Source organism: Leptopilina heterotoma, unplaced genomic scaffold, assembly GCF_015476425.1.
Source record: "Leptopilina heterotoma isolate Lh14 unplaced genomic scaffold, ASM1547642v1 Lhet_52, whole genome shotgun sequence".
NCBI lineage: Eukaryota > Metazoa > Arthropoda > Insecta > Hymenoptera > Figitidae > Leptopilina > Leptopilina heterotoma.
The window spans coordinates 4,630,956-4,648,414 of record NW_025111114.1 but is presented as its reverse complement, the minus strand read 5'-3'; the positions used below and the strand labels follow the sequence as shown (position 1 = coordinate 4,648,414).

The 17,459-nt window shown below is 23.8% G+C and overlaps 1 protein-coding gene across 10 annotated transcripts in view; it reads left to right on the top strand.

Moving 5' to 3' along the window:
• The first annotated feature begins 238 nt into the window (after positions 1–238).
• The window catches only part of LOC122508051 (protein PRRC2C-like), a 45,817-nt gene continuing 28,596 nt past the window's right edge, over positions 239–17,459 (top strand). For 6 of the 10 annotated variants that reach the window (XM_043621126.1, XM_043621129.1, XM_043621130.1 and 3 more), the window contains exons 1-7: positions 240–661; positions 2,438–2,585; positions 5,719–5,967; positions 6,059–6,224; positions 11,367–11,459; positions 11,751–12,037; positions 14,446–15,022. In XM_043621126.1, coding sequence (XP_043477061.1) covers positions 2,493–2,585; positions 5,719–5,967; positions 6,059–6,224; positions 11,367–11,459; positions 11,751–12,037; positions 14,446–15,022 — 1,465 coding nt within the window. In that variant the 5' untranslated portion in view covers positions 240–661; positions 2,438–2,492. Of the gene's footprint in view, positions 662–2,437; positions 2,586–5,718; positions 5,968–6,058; positions 6,225–11,366; positions 11,460–11,750; positions 12,038–14,445; positions 15,023–17,459 lie in introns of all 10 variants that reach the window. The other 4 variants (XM_043621136.1, XM_043621135.1, XM_043621131.1 and 1 more) reach the window with 3 other exon arrangements.

Below are 17,459 nucleotides of genomic sequence, written 5' to 3'. Positions count from 1 at the left end.
ATCATAAGTCAAATCAAGTACCATTTGCAATTTTGTCCAGAGAATTAATTAAAAGAAGAATACCACAATTGAAATCTATTCTCAATTTTATAATTTTTTGTTATACTAAAGTATAGTTATTAATAAATACTTCTATTTTAAGATATTAAATTAATAAAGTAGAAATAAAAGAAACTTGACTCAAGTAGTTGTATAGGACGCTTCTCTCGGCAGGCGCAAGCCGGCTTCCGGTTTTACTGGAAAATTTGTCCAAAAAAATTCCTCTCCGCAAGGGAGAAGAAACACCTGGTAAAAGTCTGAGAACTTTTTAAATCGTTGCCAAAAAGTGATTTTGATTATTAGTGGATTATTGCAAGTTGTCAATTTATTGATATATCCTTCGGGATTTGACGAGACAATTAGAACGAGTGGTGCGTCTGTGCGAGCCAAGTTCATTGGACGCATGACGTAATTGTATTGATCGCGGAAGAAGAGGCCGAGAGTCGCGCATTCGCCATCTTGGTCGATTTAGTTGGAGAGTAGAAGAGAGTTTGAGTGTGTATCATTCACAGGTGCGGTGAATTTATCAGTGGAACTGTAATCCGTGGCGATCCGTGCTTTAAGTAGTTTTATTGGGATTTGAACCCGTTTGTGAATTCGCCACCCATTTGGACGGACCAAGGTGAGTAGATATTTCCAGAATTTAACTTCTCCCGTGCCTGTAGTTTTCTTACGTGGAAGCTCCCCCCAGGTTACTTTCTTGGATCGCGGTTTTATTTCAATCGGGGGGGAAAATTTACTGTTATTTCTGATTAAGTTAAATGTACGGAACTTTTTTTGATTTTTGAAAACTGTTTTTTTTCGGATTTTTTTTTCTAGAGAGAGAAGCCATTGTTTTTCTTAGTGATTTTGACATTCGTGATGGATAAAGGGGGTTGGCTTCCGTTTTTTTCGAATTCTTTGTTTAGCGTCTGAATTTTGAAAGAAGCTTTTCAAACTTCAAGGTCGTTTTCTCCTGTCGCAAAGTCGATGTCGTTTGTGATCGCGAATTTCGAGGTCGTTGGACAAAGGTTTTCCGTTGTCGGCCAGCGAACTCCGCACCCCCCTCGGCAAACTTTCTTACGTTTTATTGCTCATATATTGCGACGCTCTAATTTTTTTTCTTTCACAAGATCAAGGATGTATTCTAAATTCTGTTTGGAAAACTGAATGTTTGGATTGATATTGAAAAAAAAGTTTGACAGATTCAATGCGTGTGTGAGTCGTGGAAACATCATTTAATTCACAGTGCTTAGTTTGCCTTTCACGGTGCGTCTTCATTTCAGAATTTTAAACTCCTGTCTTTCTGCTTCTCAATCTTTCTCTTTAATCAAAAATGGACTAATTTTCTTTTAGAAAAAGTTTCTTTCTTTTGTTGACAGGGAGTATAAATATTTTTGCCCTCTAGTAAAAAGAGGATAATTGGGTGAAAAATAATTTTCCAATTTTATTTAGAAGAACTTTTAAACTTTTACGAGTTTTTAATTTTTATTATAAGTACAATTTTTTTTACTCTTTTCACTTTCGATACGGATACAAAATGTCTCATTTACATATGACACTTTGTTTATTCTCGCCATTGTAGAAATGAATATATTTTTTATTTTCAAATTGTCATTGGCAATAGATATCAGTGTTGTTACGATAAAATGACGTGATAAGTACGAATGTCAATAGGAAAAATCTTATTTTCTTTTTATCTAAATTCTTCTAAAATACTAATAATTTAGTGAAGAAAAAGAGAGAGAGAGAGAGAGATAAAATAGAATATAAAGCTTTTGAAAGGCTAAAAACTTGAAAAATTCTTTTGTGTTTGTAATTTTATAAAATAAATCACAAATTTGTCGTGTTTATGACTCATCAAGGATGAACGCCTTTAGTCAATCTATCTGGAAAGTAATGCTCCAGTAAAACAATTCTTTTATTTAGTAAATCAAATCAGTATTTTGCCTTGAATATTCCAAGGTTACAATATTTTCAATATGCCTTATTGATACGTATTAAGTAGATTTAAATTCAATTACAATCTAGTTATCAAACTTAATTTTTTCTCTTTCCCTAATAAATATTTCACGCAATATTATTTATTATTCAAGTATTTAGTTTCAAACGTTCAAATTAACGCCAATTTTTACTTATTTTTATTTGCATTTTTTCATTAAAATTATATAGGAAAAATATTAGTTATAAACTAACATTTTTAATTTAAATTATTCTTTTTTTAACATCAATTTTGAAAAGTATTTTGAGAAAAATATTTTCCTTCATTTAAACGTTTGAAACTTGAGGAAAACGAAGTGATTTTAATCATCTTTAAGTTCATTCACGTTTTGAAAAAATCGGTTGATAGGAAACAGGTTTTTTGCTACTTTTTCTACACTGGTCAATTTTTGTTAATAATTTTTGTTTTTCTTTTCAGACAAAGGGTTCGTTCGTTGGGTCTGAGTAGTACTAAATGGTTGCCTGCAGACAGCATGTCTACTCTGTCGGGGATTGTGTCGAAGGGGGAGAAAGGAAAATCAAAGTTTCAATCTTTAGATATTAATAGTTTGTACCGCGTGAGCAGGGTGAGTATTCAAATTGCGCACTTTTTTTTTATTTTCAAAAATTTATTCATTTTCACCAGTAAATACTCGAATTTCTTTCGATTCCAGGCTTCGCGCTCATCTACTAAAACCTATTTACTACTTTTTTACGATTAGCTACTATTGGGATTATTTTTTTTTAATGTGTAACACTAAAAGCTACTTTTTTCTTTTTGTTTAATTTTCACAAATTTAAATCTGCTAATAGTTGAAATAATTCAACTATTCTTTCGAATTTTCATAAAATTATTCGAAAATTCAATTATTTTCAAAAATTTTAATAAAATCCTTCGCAATAATTAAATTATTCAATAATAAAATTCTTTAAAAGAATTTAATTATTTCCAAAAAATGTTAATAAAATTCAATAACAAAATCTTTAATTACAATAATTAACGAACTCAAGTAAAATTATTTAAAAAAAACTACATTATTTTCAAAAGATTTAAAGAAATTGTTCTATAAAATTCTTCTCAGGGATTCAATTATTTCAAAAGTTTTAACTTCGAAAGAATTCAATTATCTTGGTAATTTTCTCAGAAATTCAATTATTTTCAGGGACTTTAATAAAATTCTTTGCAAAATTCAATTATTTTCAGGAATTTTAATAAAATTCTTCGCAAAATTCAATTATTTTTATAATTAAATTAGCAATATTCATCAAACGAATTCAATTATTTTCGAAAATATTAAAATTCTTTGCAATATTCAATTATTTTCAGATATTTTAATAAAATTCTTTGCAAAATTCAATTACTTTCAGAAATTTTAATAAAATTCTTTGCGGAAATTCAATTATTTTCACAATTAAATGATTTTCAATATCTACTATTTTCATAAAATTTACCAAAAGAGTTCAAATATATAAAAATTTTTTTTATAAAATTCTACGCAAACATTTCCATTGATTTTTGTAAATAATAAAAATTTCACAGAAATTCAATTATTTAAAATAGAATTTGCATAAAATTTTACGAAAAAAATAATTATTTAAAATTTTTTTACAAAATTGTTCGCAAGAATTCAATTATTTTCACAAATAATAAAATTTTCCACAGGAATTTAATTATTTATAAAAATTTTATTAAAATTCTTCATAAGAATTCAATTACTTTTACAAATAATAAAATTTTTCACTGGAATTCAATTATTTGTAGAAGTTTTATAAAATTCTTCAAAAGAATTTAACATTATTTACATAAAAATAGTAAAAATATTTTCAAGGATTCAATTATTTTCAAAAATCTTAATTAAATTCTTCTTAGAAAGAATTGCATTTTTTTTTTCAAAAATTTTAAATAATTCAATTATTTAAAAAAATTTTATAAAACTCTTCACAAGAATTTAATTATTTTTAAAAATAATACAATTTTTCACTGTAATTTTATTATTTATACAATTTCAATAAAATTCTTCGCAAGAATTCAATTATTTTTACAAATAATACAATTTTTCACAGGAATTCAATTGTTTGTAAAAATTTTATGAAATTCTTCGTAAAAATTTTATGAAATTCTTCGCAAGAATTTAATAATTATTCCATGATAAAATTCTTTAAAGGAATTCAATTATTTTCAAAAAAATTGAAAAAAATTCAATATTAAAATCTTTAATTACAATAATTAACAAACTCAAGTAAACTTATTTATAAAAAAACTGCATAATTTTCAAAAGATTTAAAGAAATTAGTCAATAAAATTCTTCTTGGAAATTCAATTATTTCTTAAAAATTTTAATAAAATTTTTCAATTACAATTATTAACAAACACGATTATTTTAAAAAATTGAGAAATTTTTTGAAAAAATTTAATTAAATTCAAAATTTACAATAAAAAAAAACTAAATTTTCAATTAAAATTCCAAAAAAAATAATATATTTTCATTAGATTTAAAGAATTTAGTAAAAAAAATTTAATTAATTTCGAAAAGCACGATATAATTCTTTAAAAGAATTCAATTTTTTAAAAATATTTTAATAAACTTTTGTTAACTATTTAAAATTATGTAAAAGTGCGTAATAATGAAATTACTACCTATAATTACAATTTTTAAAAAAATCGATTATTTAAAAAAAATTGAAAGAAATTCTTCAAAACAATTCAATTATTTACAAAAATTTTAAGAAAATGTTTTGGAATTTAATTATTTTTAAAAATGATGATAAACTTATTTAGAAGAATTCAATTATTTTAATAAACAAATAAAAATTTTCGCGAGAATTCAATTATTTTTAATAAACAAACAAAAATTTTCGCGAGAATTTAATTATTTTTAATACAATTTTAAGTGAATTATTCGAAATAATTGAATTTTTCTTTTAAATTTTCATAAAACGATTTATTATTTATATATACATATTTAAAAAGTTTAATAAAACTCATTGCAAGAATTCAATTATTTTTAATACAATTTTAAATGAATTCCTCGAAAAATTTAATTATTTTCAAAATTAAAATTCCTTGAAAGAAATCAATTATTTTCAAAAATTTTGTTAAAATTCTCGTCAATATTAAAAATGTTCATTTAAATTTCGAATTAATTGGAAATATTGGCAAATTTAATTGAAATAAATTTTATATTTAAAAAAAATCTATTTTTTTACTTTCAAAAATTATTTTTAAAAATAATCGAATTTTTGAAGAATTCTAACTAAAAATTCGGAAAATAATTGAATTTGATAAAAATTTAGGATTGAAGTTATTATTAGGATGAGAAAATCAGTGAATATTTTTTATGGAAATCGGGGAAATATAGAATAAAATTTTTGTCTTTTTTTTTAATAGACTAAAACAAGTTTTTTAGTCGTCAAATTTATTTTTTTTCTACTTTTTTTTTAGTCTCAAAGACACTTTTTGCTACTTTTTTAAAACTATTTGTTGAGTGCGAAGCCTGGGATTCTTCTAAATTAATAAGATTACTATTTGAATTTATTACTATTTAAATTATTTTTTAATATCACAGTTTCTCTAAGGATATCAAATTGAGACAAAAAGCGAATCAAAATTGTTGCGATGCAACAATTTTGATTTGGTTTTTGTCTCAATATCCTTAGAAAAACTGTGATTTGAATGCTATTTGAAATTTGAAAACAAAAATGTTTCTTTGTAAACTATAGGGTGAATCTTTAGAACAACAGCAACAAAAAAGTACATTACCACGCAAACATGGAATGCAAAGTTTGGGAAAGGTGCCTTCGGCACGGCGACCACCTGCTAATTTGCCCAGTTTGAAAAGTGAACACAGCAGCAGCGATCCGGCTGTAAGTCTTGTACCAAGCGGTGGCAGCGGTTGGGCTACAACTAAAGAAGTTACGTCATCTACAAACACAACTACCACAATAGCAAACACTCTTGACAGCAATAATGTAATTATGTCCCCTAAAACTGTGTAATTTTTCTTTTCCCCATTTTTTTTCAATTTCCTCTAAATTCTCTTTTTTTTCAAACAATTTTTAGACAAATTCGTCCCAATCACAATGTGTAACTGGCACCAGTCCTTCATCAACAGTGACACAGCATCAGCCATTGCCAGGACAACAACAGAATTCAACATCACCACATCCATCAGACGTAGGAAACAAATCATCATGGAGTGCAATTATGAGCAGACCAGGAGATGTTGGTACGTGTTATTTCACAATTTTCTTTTCTATCTTTCTCTTCGTAGTATATAAATGCGATTGCCATTTTAGAAAAAAAAGTAAATTTTTTCTTGTAACTCAAGTCCGTTTCTGGACCAATTTTTGAAAAAAAATAAAATATTCCCTAGAGGCCTAGATATTGGTTTTTTTTTGACACTTTGTCAAGATTTGAGAAATCAATTCATTTTTGAGACTAACTAATTTTTTTTTGTATATGATGTGTAAATTGTAAATTTTTGAGACCTGTAGTCGAGAAGTCGTTTTTTTTTGCATTTGGCAATGTAGCGTTCTTAACGAGGCGACAATTAGAAAATGAATGAATGAACCAAAAAAAACTACATTGAAGTGCCGTTAAATTCTATAGACTTAAGAATTACAGATCTGAATAGAGATAAATTTTTTGAATAAACATTTTATCAAAGATGAACTGATAAAAATGAGAATAAAAAATAAATTTATTTTTGTAGTAACCAGGGTTGCTACAAAATCAGAAAATTTTATTAAAAGTACTGTAAAAAAATTAAATATTTAGAATTCATAAGAAAATTCTGAATTTTAGTATCTAACTTTGAAAATGTTAAGAATTCTTCTTAATTTATTTTGTTTGTTTTATGAACAAAAAAAATTTACAAAAAACAATTTTTTTTTATTTCTGACAATATTTGAACTTTACAGAATATGAAATTAAATTTATTTCAAGCAATTTAGTTCTTAAACTATTGTAAAAAAACACGAAGTTGAAGTCCACAACGTTTGTCAACGAAATAAATTTATTTAATGCATTCAAGTATTATTTTTAATTTAATATTTATTTGCAAAATAATTATTATCAAAATATAAACATCAATCTTCTTTTTCTAAATATTTTTTGACAATATTGCTGCGTATTTTTAATAAATTTACTAAGTAAACAATTTTTTTTCGTTGATCAACGTTGTGGACTTCAACTTGATAAAAAAGCTTATAAATTATTTAATGAATAATTTTACATGAAAATTTCAAAAATAACAGAATTTTATAAGCATTGCATTTATCCAAGTTGAAGTCCACAACGTTGATCAACGAAAAAAAATTGTTCAATTAGTAAATTAATTAAAAATGACGCAACAATATTGACACAAAAATATTTAGAAAAAAAAGATTGATGTTTATATTTTAATAATAATTATTTTACAATTAAATATTAAATTAAAAATAATACTTGAATGCATTAAATAAATTTTTTTCGTTGATAAACGTTGTGGACTTCAACTTCGTTGCATTTAAAATTTTCGTAAAGAATTGAACTTCAAAAGGTTTCAATTTAAAATTTTAGAAACTTTCGAATTTTGAATGAATTTAATTAAAAATTTTGTTGAACTTGGTTTTTGAAAAAATTTTAATTCAAAACTCTTTTCAAATTAGATTAATTTTTTAATATTGATATTTAATTATCATAAAAGTAATTGATTTAGAAAAGAATTCTCCAAAGATTATAAAAAATATTTTATTTAGGGAAGAATTTTCTGAAATATATTAAAAAGAAAAAAATATAATTAAATTTTACAGAAATTACAAATAATTGCAATTTCTAGAAATAATTGAATTTTGAAAACGCTTCAAATTAATTTGAATTTTTAATTTTTTAATATTTATTTAATTAAAAATTTTTCCAATAATCGAAATTTATAGTAAAATTGAATTGTAGAGAAGTGAATTTCAAAATTAATTTACGTCAATTTTCTTTATTCTTTAAATATTAGGATTCTCAAAGAACTTTGTCTAAAAAATATTAAAAATAATTGATTTAGAAAAGAATTTTAGTTGAAAATTCCCGAAAATTGAATTAAAATCATGAAAATAGTTTCGAAAGAAGTTTCAGTAGCAATTTTGATAAATTATCAATTTTCAAAAGATTTCAATTTGAAATTTTAGGAAATTTAAATTTTAAATGAATTTAATTGAAAATTTTATTGAACTTGGTTTTTTTTGGAAACATTTTAATCCAAATTCTTTTGAAATTAGTTCAATTTTTTAATTATTATAAAAATAATTGATTTCGAAATGAATTCTCTGAATATTATTGAAAATAAGGGATTTAGAGAAGAATTTTCTGAAAGTGATTAAAAAGAAAAGACTTAGAGAATAATTTAATTAATAATTTTGTTAAAAACTCTGAAAAATAATTGAATTTTGGAGAATTTACTAATAATTGCAGTTTTTAAAAATAATAGAATTTTGAAAACGTTTTCAAATTAAAATCTTTAAAAATCGTTAATTTTAATCTTTTTAATTAGCAATTCTGTAAAATTATTTTTTTTTTTTGAAAGATTTTATTAAAAACAAGAATTGGTTAATTTATTCTTTTCTTTTTTGAAATTATTTTGAATTTTTTATTTTCTAATTCATATTTAATTACAAAAAGATGAATTTTAGTTAAAAAATTCCAGAAAATTGAATTGAAATTATGAAAATAATATCGGAGAAGCAACAGTAACGATTTTTTATAAATTATCAATTTTCAAAAGGTTTCAATTTGAAATTTTAGAAAATTTAAATTTTGAATGAATTTAATTGAAAATTTTGTTAAACTTGATTTTTGAAAAATTTTAATTCAAATTCTTTTGAAATTAGTTCAATTTTTTAATAAATATTTAATTATTATAAAAATAATTGATTTAGAGAAGAATTTTCTGAAAATGGTTTAAAAAAAAATTGATTTACAGAATAATTTAATTAATAATTTTGTTAAAAACTCTAAAAAATAATTAAATTTCGAATAAGTAAAAGTAACAGTCAATTTTTAGAAATATGTAATAGAATTTTGAATAAATTTTCAAATTAAAATCTTTAAAAATCGTTATTTTTAATCTTTTTAATTAACAATTTTGTAGAAGTAATTTTGTTTTGAAAAATTAGTTAATTTTAATTCTTTTCTTTTTTGAAATTATTTTGAATTTTTTATTTTCTAATTCATATGTAATTGCAAAATTTCCTTATAATCGAAATTTATAATAAATAAAATTGGATTGTTAACAAGTGAATTTCAAAATTAATTCAAGTGAATTTTCTTTTATCTTTGAATAATTGGATTCTCAAAAAACATTGTTAAATATTATTAAAAATAATCGATTTCGAGATGAATTTTAGTTTGAAAATTCCAGAAAATTGAGAAGAATTTAGAGAATTTAAATTTAAATCTAATTTACAGAAGTCTTTTAGTGAAAAATTCCAGAAAATTGAATTAAAAATCACGAAAATAATTTCGAAGAAGCTACAGTAGAAATTTTCATAAATTATTAAATTTCAAAAGGTTTCGAATTGTTATTTTTGAAAATCTTAATTTCATCGAGGAAAAATAATAATGAATTTAATATTTATTCAAAAAAGAAGTTATTGATATTTTCGAATAATTTTACATTTACAGAAATTCTCAAATAAAAGTATTTGAATATTTTTTTTAGTATCTAATCATTTTTTAAAGTGAATCCAGAATATTTTTTAGAATCAAGTCTGTAAATCAGGGAAAAAGAAATTCAAATTTTGTTGCAACTCTGTGAAACGATCTAAAAATAATATTGAAAATTTACACTTAATAATTTAAATGTACATATCACTCATCCGACTTACAAGACAATCATTATACTTGACGCATGAATATTCTCTGAAACTTATTTCGAGTGGATCAATTTTATTTTTAATTTAAATTATTCGTTACTTATTGAATTGAATTTGTGAAATTTGTAGATTTGTAAATTTTTATCTTTTTTTCGAATTGAGGCTCCGCATCTTAAAAGGGCACTTTTACCATTTAAAATCAATGCTGAAAGTGCCCTTTTAAGATCCGGAGCCTCAATTGTAATTTTCAGGATAATATTTAGAAAGAATTGGGTTACATGAATTTTTTTTTATTGTACTGTAGAAAAAAAAGTAGAATTAATTAGCATGGTGTGTTGGAAAGTTTGTGATTTTGGATAATGATGATGATGATGATGATAATGATAATGATAAAAAAAATGAACGCTACCGAATGGCGAATATTGGAACAATGGCGTAATTAATAGGTCCACCCGTCATGACAACAGTGATCGGTTATGCGAGTCTCGTAGGGGGCGGGAGAGGGTCAAGAAGTTCCCTCGGACTGAGTTTCCTCGCCCATCAGTCCCCACAGTTCCAACACGAGTTCCCCAGTCTCAGTGGACAGCCCCCTGCTTCAGTCTCCATTCAGAGTCAGATCCAACAGTCCTCGATGACATCCAATGCGATCTCGGTCGCTGCTCTGCACCATTCATTGTTACAGCAACAGCCACTTTCCCACAACCACTCAGGTGGGACGTTACATTCCTGGCCAGTATTCTCCTAGATTCAGTTTTCATCGTCACGTAGAACTGCTTTATCCTTAATTCAAAAATAACCGTTACAAAAGTTTTAAACAAAAAAAAAAAAGAAATCTGAAAACTCATTTTTCAGAAGGGAACGAAATTTCCCATTTTTATTCAAATCGAAAGAGAAAATATCTGTCTTAAATTTTTTTTTATCGAAAACAAGTTTTGTAACGGTTCTTCCAAAAATTTCGTTTCTTCACGTGCATTTTTTATTTTCATAGAAATTGCATTATTGTATGTTTATTAATTTTATCTCTGATGAAATATTTTTTGTTTCCTTTCGTTTTATAGATAAGATTTTGTTCTTATCGTTTTTTTGTTTTCTAGAAAAAAAATTGTTTTTTGAGCAGATGCAGCTACCATCCCTTAACTCATCATCATTTAGAGAAATTTTTTTTTTATTTTTTTTTATTGATAAATTCCTTAATTTCATTACCTCTCATCTTTTCATTAACGAGAAAAATGATTATAGTTACTCGTGAGGACGCTGCTTGCCAAAAAAAAATTCGCCCTAAATTTTCTAAATGGAAAAAAGGAACGAAATAAAAAAAACCAGAATTAAACATATGGTTGATGCATCTGCTTTGTCAGAAGAGAAACATATGCGTTTATCAATTTTTTCTTTATTTTTGCTGTTCCATTTCAATTAGCGTTTTTTTATAAATAGCAAAATTGTCAATGTTTTTTTTTTACTATTTTTGAAAAATAAATTTTTTGTGTTAAAAGAGAATTTTTTTTCTTCTATTGACGTAAACGTAGGAGGTGGAATAGCAGGTCAGCAACAGCAACAATCTCAACAGAATCGAGAAATAAATGCACAATATGGTCCTGGGCCAAGTCTACGACCCCAAAGTACGTTTATGAACAATTTTGTTTTGTGATTGATTTCTCATTGATTGGTTGAAATTTATTCTCTTTACAACACAAGACAACGAAAAAAAAAAAAAGTAGAAAAAGAAAGTTTATTTTTTGTTGTAGGTATTTTTGTTTTCAATGTTTTTGAAAATATTGAGGATTTAATGTGGAGAATAAATTTGAAGCGAAAAGAGAAAGAGATTTTTCTTGATATTGTGGTTCAAGATTTAAAAAAAAAGAGAGATTTGCGAGGAAAGGGGAAATTTATTTTTTTATTGTATTTTACAGCCGAAGGAAGTTGGATTCAAGGTGGAAGTCGTGCAGCAGGAGGAGCTGGAACCGTGGCAGCTGGACCCGGAAGTGGGAATACTCAGGGGGCCCAGGGCCCCCTGATAAATGTCGCCTGTCCACCGGGACACACAGAGGGACCCACTGGAGGTCGTCCGAACTTGGCCCCATCTCCAGGCATGGCTATGGGCCAGGCAGGCCCGCCAAACAATCAAAGTTCAGTTCCCTCTGGTCCTCACCAAGTCGGTCCAAATATTCATCACTATCGAGGAATAATTCCTCCTTTTGTAAGTATTCTTTTTTTCTTCAAAATTTGTAACTTTTCTTCTTCTTTTTCAGGTTTCGCACTCATTTACTACTATTTATTCCTTTTTTTACGATTAGCTACTATGTGGATACTTTTTTAAAATTTTGACCACTAAAAAGCTAATTTTTTTCTTTATAAATCAAAATAAATATTGACTATAACAGGGAGGCTGCTGTACCGGGCAAACCGGGAAATGACAGTGAATTTTTATCTTGACCGGGAATTTTGAAATTTTTTGTTAAAAACACTGATTATTTTGTAAGAAAAAGTAGAAATATTTATTTTAAGACTTATTAATTATATTTCATTAAAAAAGATTAAACGATCTTTTATAAAATCGTTTTATCTTGCCGGGAAATTTTATCAAAAGTACCGGAAGAATATTCAATTTCTAGAATTTATAAGAAAATTATGAATTTTGTTGTCCAACTTAACAAACTATTTTTAAAAAATATTTCTCAAAAGAATTCAATTATTTTAAAAACATTTAATAAAATTTTCACAGGAATTCAATTATTTGAAATACAATTATCAAGAAAATTTTTCAAAAGAATTATTTAAAATAGGTAGTTTCAAAGAAATTATTTATTTTCTAAAATTTTGATAATTTTTTTCATAAATAATAAAATTCATCTCCAAGAATTCAATTATTTTTAATATAATTTCACATAAATTATTCAAAATAATTTAATTTTTTTAAATTTTCCAAAATTCTTCAAAAAAATTAAATTATCTACAAAAATTTTAATAGAATTATTCACAAGAATTCAATTATTTTTACAAATAACAAATTTTTTTTACAGAAATTTAATTGTTTTCTAAAAAAATTTAATGAAATTCGTTACAAGAATTCAATTATTTTCATAAATAATAAAATTTTTCACAAAATTTCAATTATTTTTAATACAATTTTAAATGAATTCCTTAAAAAATTTTCTATTTTCGTTGAAACAATTAAATTATTTACAAAATTTTTTATAAAATTCTTTAAAGAATTAAATTATTTTTCCAAATTTAACAAAAATTTTAACAGGAATTTAATTGTTTAATAAATTTAATAAAATTCGCTGCAAGAATTCAATTATTTTCATGAATATTAAATAAAATCCTTCAAAGGATTTCAATTATTTTTAATACAATTTTAAATGAATTCCTCGAAAAATTTTTTATTTTCTTTGGAACAATTAAATTATTTACAGAAATTTTTATAAACTTCTTGAAAGAAATCAATTAATTTCATAAATAATGTAAATTTTCGGAGATATTATATTATTTTTAAAACAATTTAAATAAAATTTCTTGATATAATTTAATTATTTGAAAAAATTTCTAGACAGAATTTAATTATTTTTAATACAATGTTAACTCAATTCCTCGAAAGAATTATGATTTTCTTGGAAATAATTTATTTATTTTTAAAAATATTAATAAAATCCTTCGCAAAAATTCAATTTTTTTTTTACAATTAACAACATTTTTCACAGGAATTCAATTATTTAAGAAAAATTCAATAAAATTTGTTGCAAGAATTTCAATTATTTTCAAAAATAATACAATCCTTCACATAATTTTAATTATTTTTAATACAATTTTAAATTAATTTCTCGAAAAAATCTCAGAATCTCAAAAATCTCAGAAGAATTCAATTAATTTCATAAATTATAAAAATTTTCGTAGGAATTCGATTATTTTAGAAAATTGGAATAAAAGTTTCTGAAAGAATTCAATTATTTTTATTACAATATTAACTCAATTCTTCGTAAGAATTTTGTTTTCTTCGTAACAATTAATTAATTTATTTTTAAAAATATTAATAAAATCCTTATCCAAAATCCAATTTTTTTTTACCAATAATAAAATTTTTCATGAGAATTCAATTATTAAAAAAAATTTAATAACATTCGTTGAAAGAATTTATTTTCATAAACCTAATAAAATTCTTGACAGAATTTGAATTATTTTTAATGCAAGTTCAAATAAATTTCTGGAAAAATGTAATTATTTTGAAAAATGTTATTAAAATTCAATGGAAAGAAATCAATTATTTTCATAAATTTTTATAAACTTCTTTATAAGTATTCAATTTAAAAAAATCAAATATTTTATTTTTATATTTTATTACTTATTTTTTTATTTAAATAATTGAATTCTTGTACATTTTTTTGGTATCGATTAAAACGAGTTTTTTTAGTTGTCAAATTTAATTTTTTGATATCTACTTTTTTACCACTTTTTTTTGTCTTGAAGCTACTTTTTGCTACTGTTTTAAAATTCATGAGTGCGAAGCCTGCTTTTTAAAAAATTGAATTTTGTCACGTCTGCAAGAAAAAAAAAACAATTTATAAATCTTTAAAAACAAAAATTTTAAAATACGTTTTTCATTTTTAGATGTATAGAGGAAACCTTCCTCCAGGAGGTTTTCCCTCGCAATTCACTGGAAATTTTGGACCCGGAGGTCCGCGACCTAGATTTAACTATCCACCGGAGCGTTTTGCGAACGCGCAACGCCAACAGCAATTACAACAGCAACAACAACAGGAACGGGATCGCCAAAATCCGCCGGACGAAGAACCATTGGTGACCCGACCAATTATTAAAGAAGAAGATCTTACAAAAATGGACGATATTTCTCGTGACGCTGGCTGGGCAGCTCATGATGTTATTGATTACAATCAGAAATTGGCATTCAGTGATGATGAACTCGACTCTGAGCCAATCAAGAAGGAGGAAAAGAAGGAAATAAAAGAGGAAAAGAATGAGGAAATTTTATTAGATGAACGTGATAAATTGAGAGATAATCGTGACAGAGAATCGAAGGATAATCGCGAGCAGCCGTCACTACGCACGTGGAATCAAAATACATCACCGCGCGATTTTCGCGGACCACCCAATCAACAAACTGGTTATTCTTCTCAGCAGCAGCAGCAGCAGCAACAACAACATCGCTCAAATCATTCTCTAAGAGGTAATTGAATTATATTCAACAGGGTTGTCACAGATTAGGGATATCAGGGAAAAGTCGGGGATTTTTATTAAAAGTACTGGAAAAAATTAAATGTTTAGAATTTATAAGAAAACTCTAAATTTTTGGTGTCTTTTTTGTTTGCCCCTTAAACTATGAAACCACCACGAATTCTAATACAAAACCTTCAGAATTTTCTTCTAATTCTGACTAGAATGAATTTTTTAATATTATTTAATTATTTCAAAAGTTTTAATGCAATTATTTTAATAAATAACAAAATTCTTTACGAAATTCAATTATTTTCATAAATAACAATATTCATCACAAGAATTCAATTATTTTCATCGCAGAATTTCCCAATATTTTTAATACAATTTTAAATAAATTTCTCGAAAAATGCAATTATTCTTAAAAATTTTATTAAAACTTGACGAAATAATGCAATTTTAAGTAAACATTTTATTATTCAATAAAATGATATCATTCGTTGCAATAAATACATTTTTTTTATAAATAACTTTTAATTCGTCGCAGGAGATCAATTATTTTTCCCCATAAAATCAATCATTTTAAGAAATTTTAATAAAATTCTTTTCTAAAATTCAATTATTTTGAAATGTAATAAAATACTTTTTGAAAATTAAATTATTTTCAAACTTTTTTAAAAATTCTCGTCAAGAATTAAATTATCTTTATAAATAGATTGCGAAATTCTTCTCAAAAATTAAATTATTGTCAAAAATTTTAATAATATTATTGGCAAAATTTTAATAATTTAAATTAAATTTAATAAAATTCTTCGCATGAATTTAATTATTTTCATAAATTTTTATTTAAATTCTTCTCAGAAATTCAATTATTTTCAAAAAATTTAATAAATCCTTCAAAACAATTTAATTATTTACTTAAATAGTAAAATCTTTGCAAAAATTCAATTATTTTCTATGAAATTTCACGAAAGAATTCGATTTTTTTCTTAAATAGCTTTAAACTCCTTCAAAACAATTAAATTATTTTTATAAATAGTAAAATTTGTTACAAAAACTCAATTATTTTTAATAAAATTTTATGAAAGAAATCAATTAACTTTAAAAATTTTTATAATATTTTTCAAAAAAATTCAATAATTTTCTAAAATTTTAATAAATCCTTCGAAAACAATTTAATTTTTTAAAATTTTTAATAAAATTGTTCTAAAGAATCCAATTATTTTCTATAATTTTAATGAGCTCTTCGAAACAATTCAATTATTTTCATAAGCAGTAAAATTCAACGCAAGAATTAAATTATTTTTTATGATTAATACAATTCTTCTCAGGAATTAAATTATTTTTTATAAATAATAAAATTCTTCTCAGGAATTCAATTATTTTAAAAAGTTGAAAAAAATTCTTTGTTTAATTCAATTATTTTGAAGATTTTCAATTTAAATTATTAAAAAAAACTCCATTATTTTAAACAAATTCAAGGACATTAATCAAAAGATTTTAATTAGGATTTTTAAGAATTTTACTAAAATGCTTTCGATAAAATTAAAATTACATATTCTCAAATTTTTTGATAAAATTCTTTGAAGGAATTCAATTATTTTCAAATTTTTTGATAACATTCATTCTCTTTGTATTTAAATAAATTAACTGTAAATTAACATTATTTTTCTTTAAGAATTCTTAAAGTTTTGAATAATTTAATTCAAAAATTCTAAAAGAATAATTGAATTTTGAAAGAATTACAATTGCAATTTTTAGAAATAATTCAATTTCAAAAGGTATTTCATTGAAATTATATGAAATTTTAATTCCTGTCAAAAAATAAATAAGGATAAGTTTTTGATTTCGAAGTTTTGAATAATTTGATTAAAAAATCCCGAAAAATTGTTTCTTGACTTTTTTGAGGAGGTACTTAAATTTTTTTTTAAAAATAATTGTATTTTCGAAAATAATTTTTAAAAATTGAAACAATTGAAAATTTTTTCAAATTTCATTGAAATAAATTTTATATTTTAATTTTAATTTTATTTGTTTACTTTTAAAAATTGTTTAGAAATATAATCGTATTTTTGAAGAATTCTAATTGCAAATTTGGAAAATAATTGAATTTAAAAAAAAATTTAGAATAAACTTATTACCAGGAGTGTTACAGTGATACTCAAGAGTTCAATTATTTAATCAAAAATATCTTACATTCAAGTTGCTGTTAGAAATATCTTTGCGATTTCTATATGAGTTGTTCAAATAATTAAATTTAAAGAAAAACTGTTAGAAAAATTATGTTTTTTAAAAAATGAAGAATTTTCATTAAAGAATTCATTAAATTCCAAAATGCTAATTTTTTAAAGTAACAATGGTAACGAAAATTTCACATATAAGAATATATAGAAAATACTAAACAGAGAAAGAAATAATATGAAATTTAGTAAAGTTATATTAAAATTAAA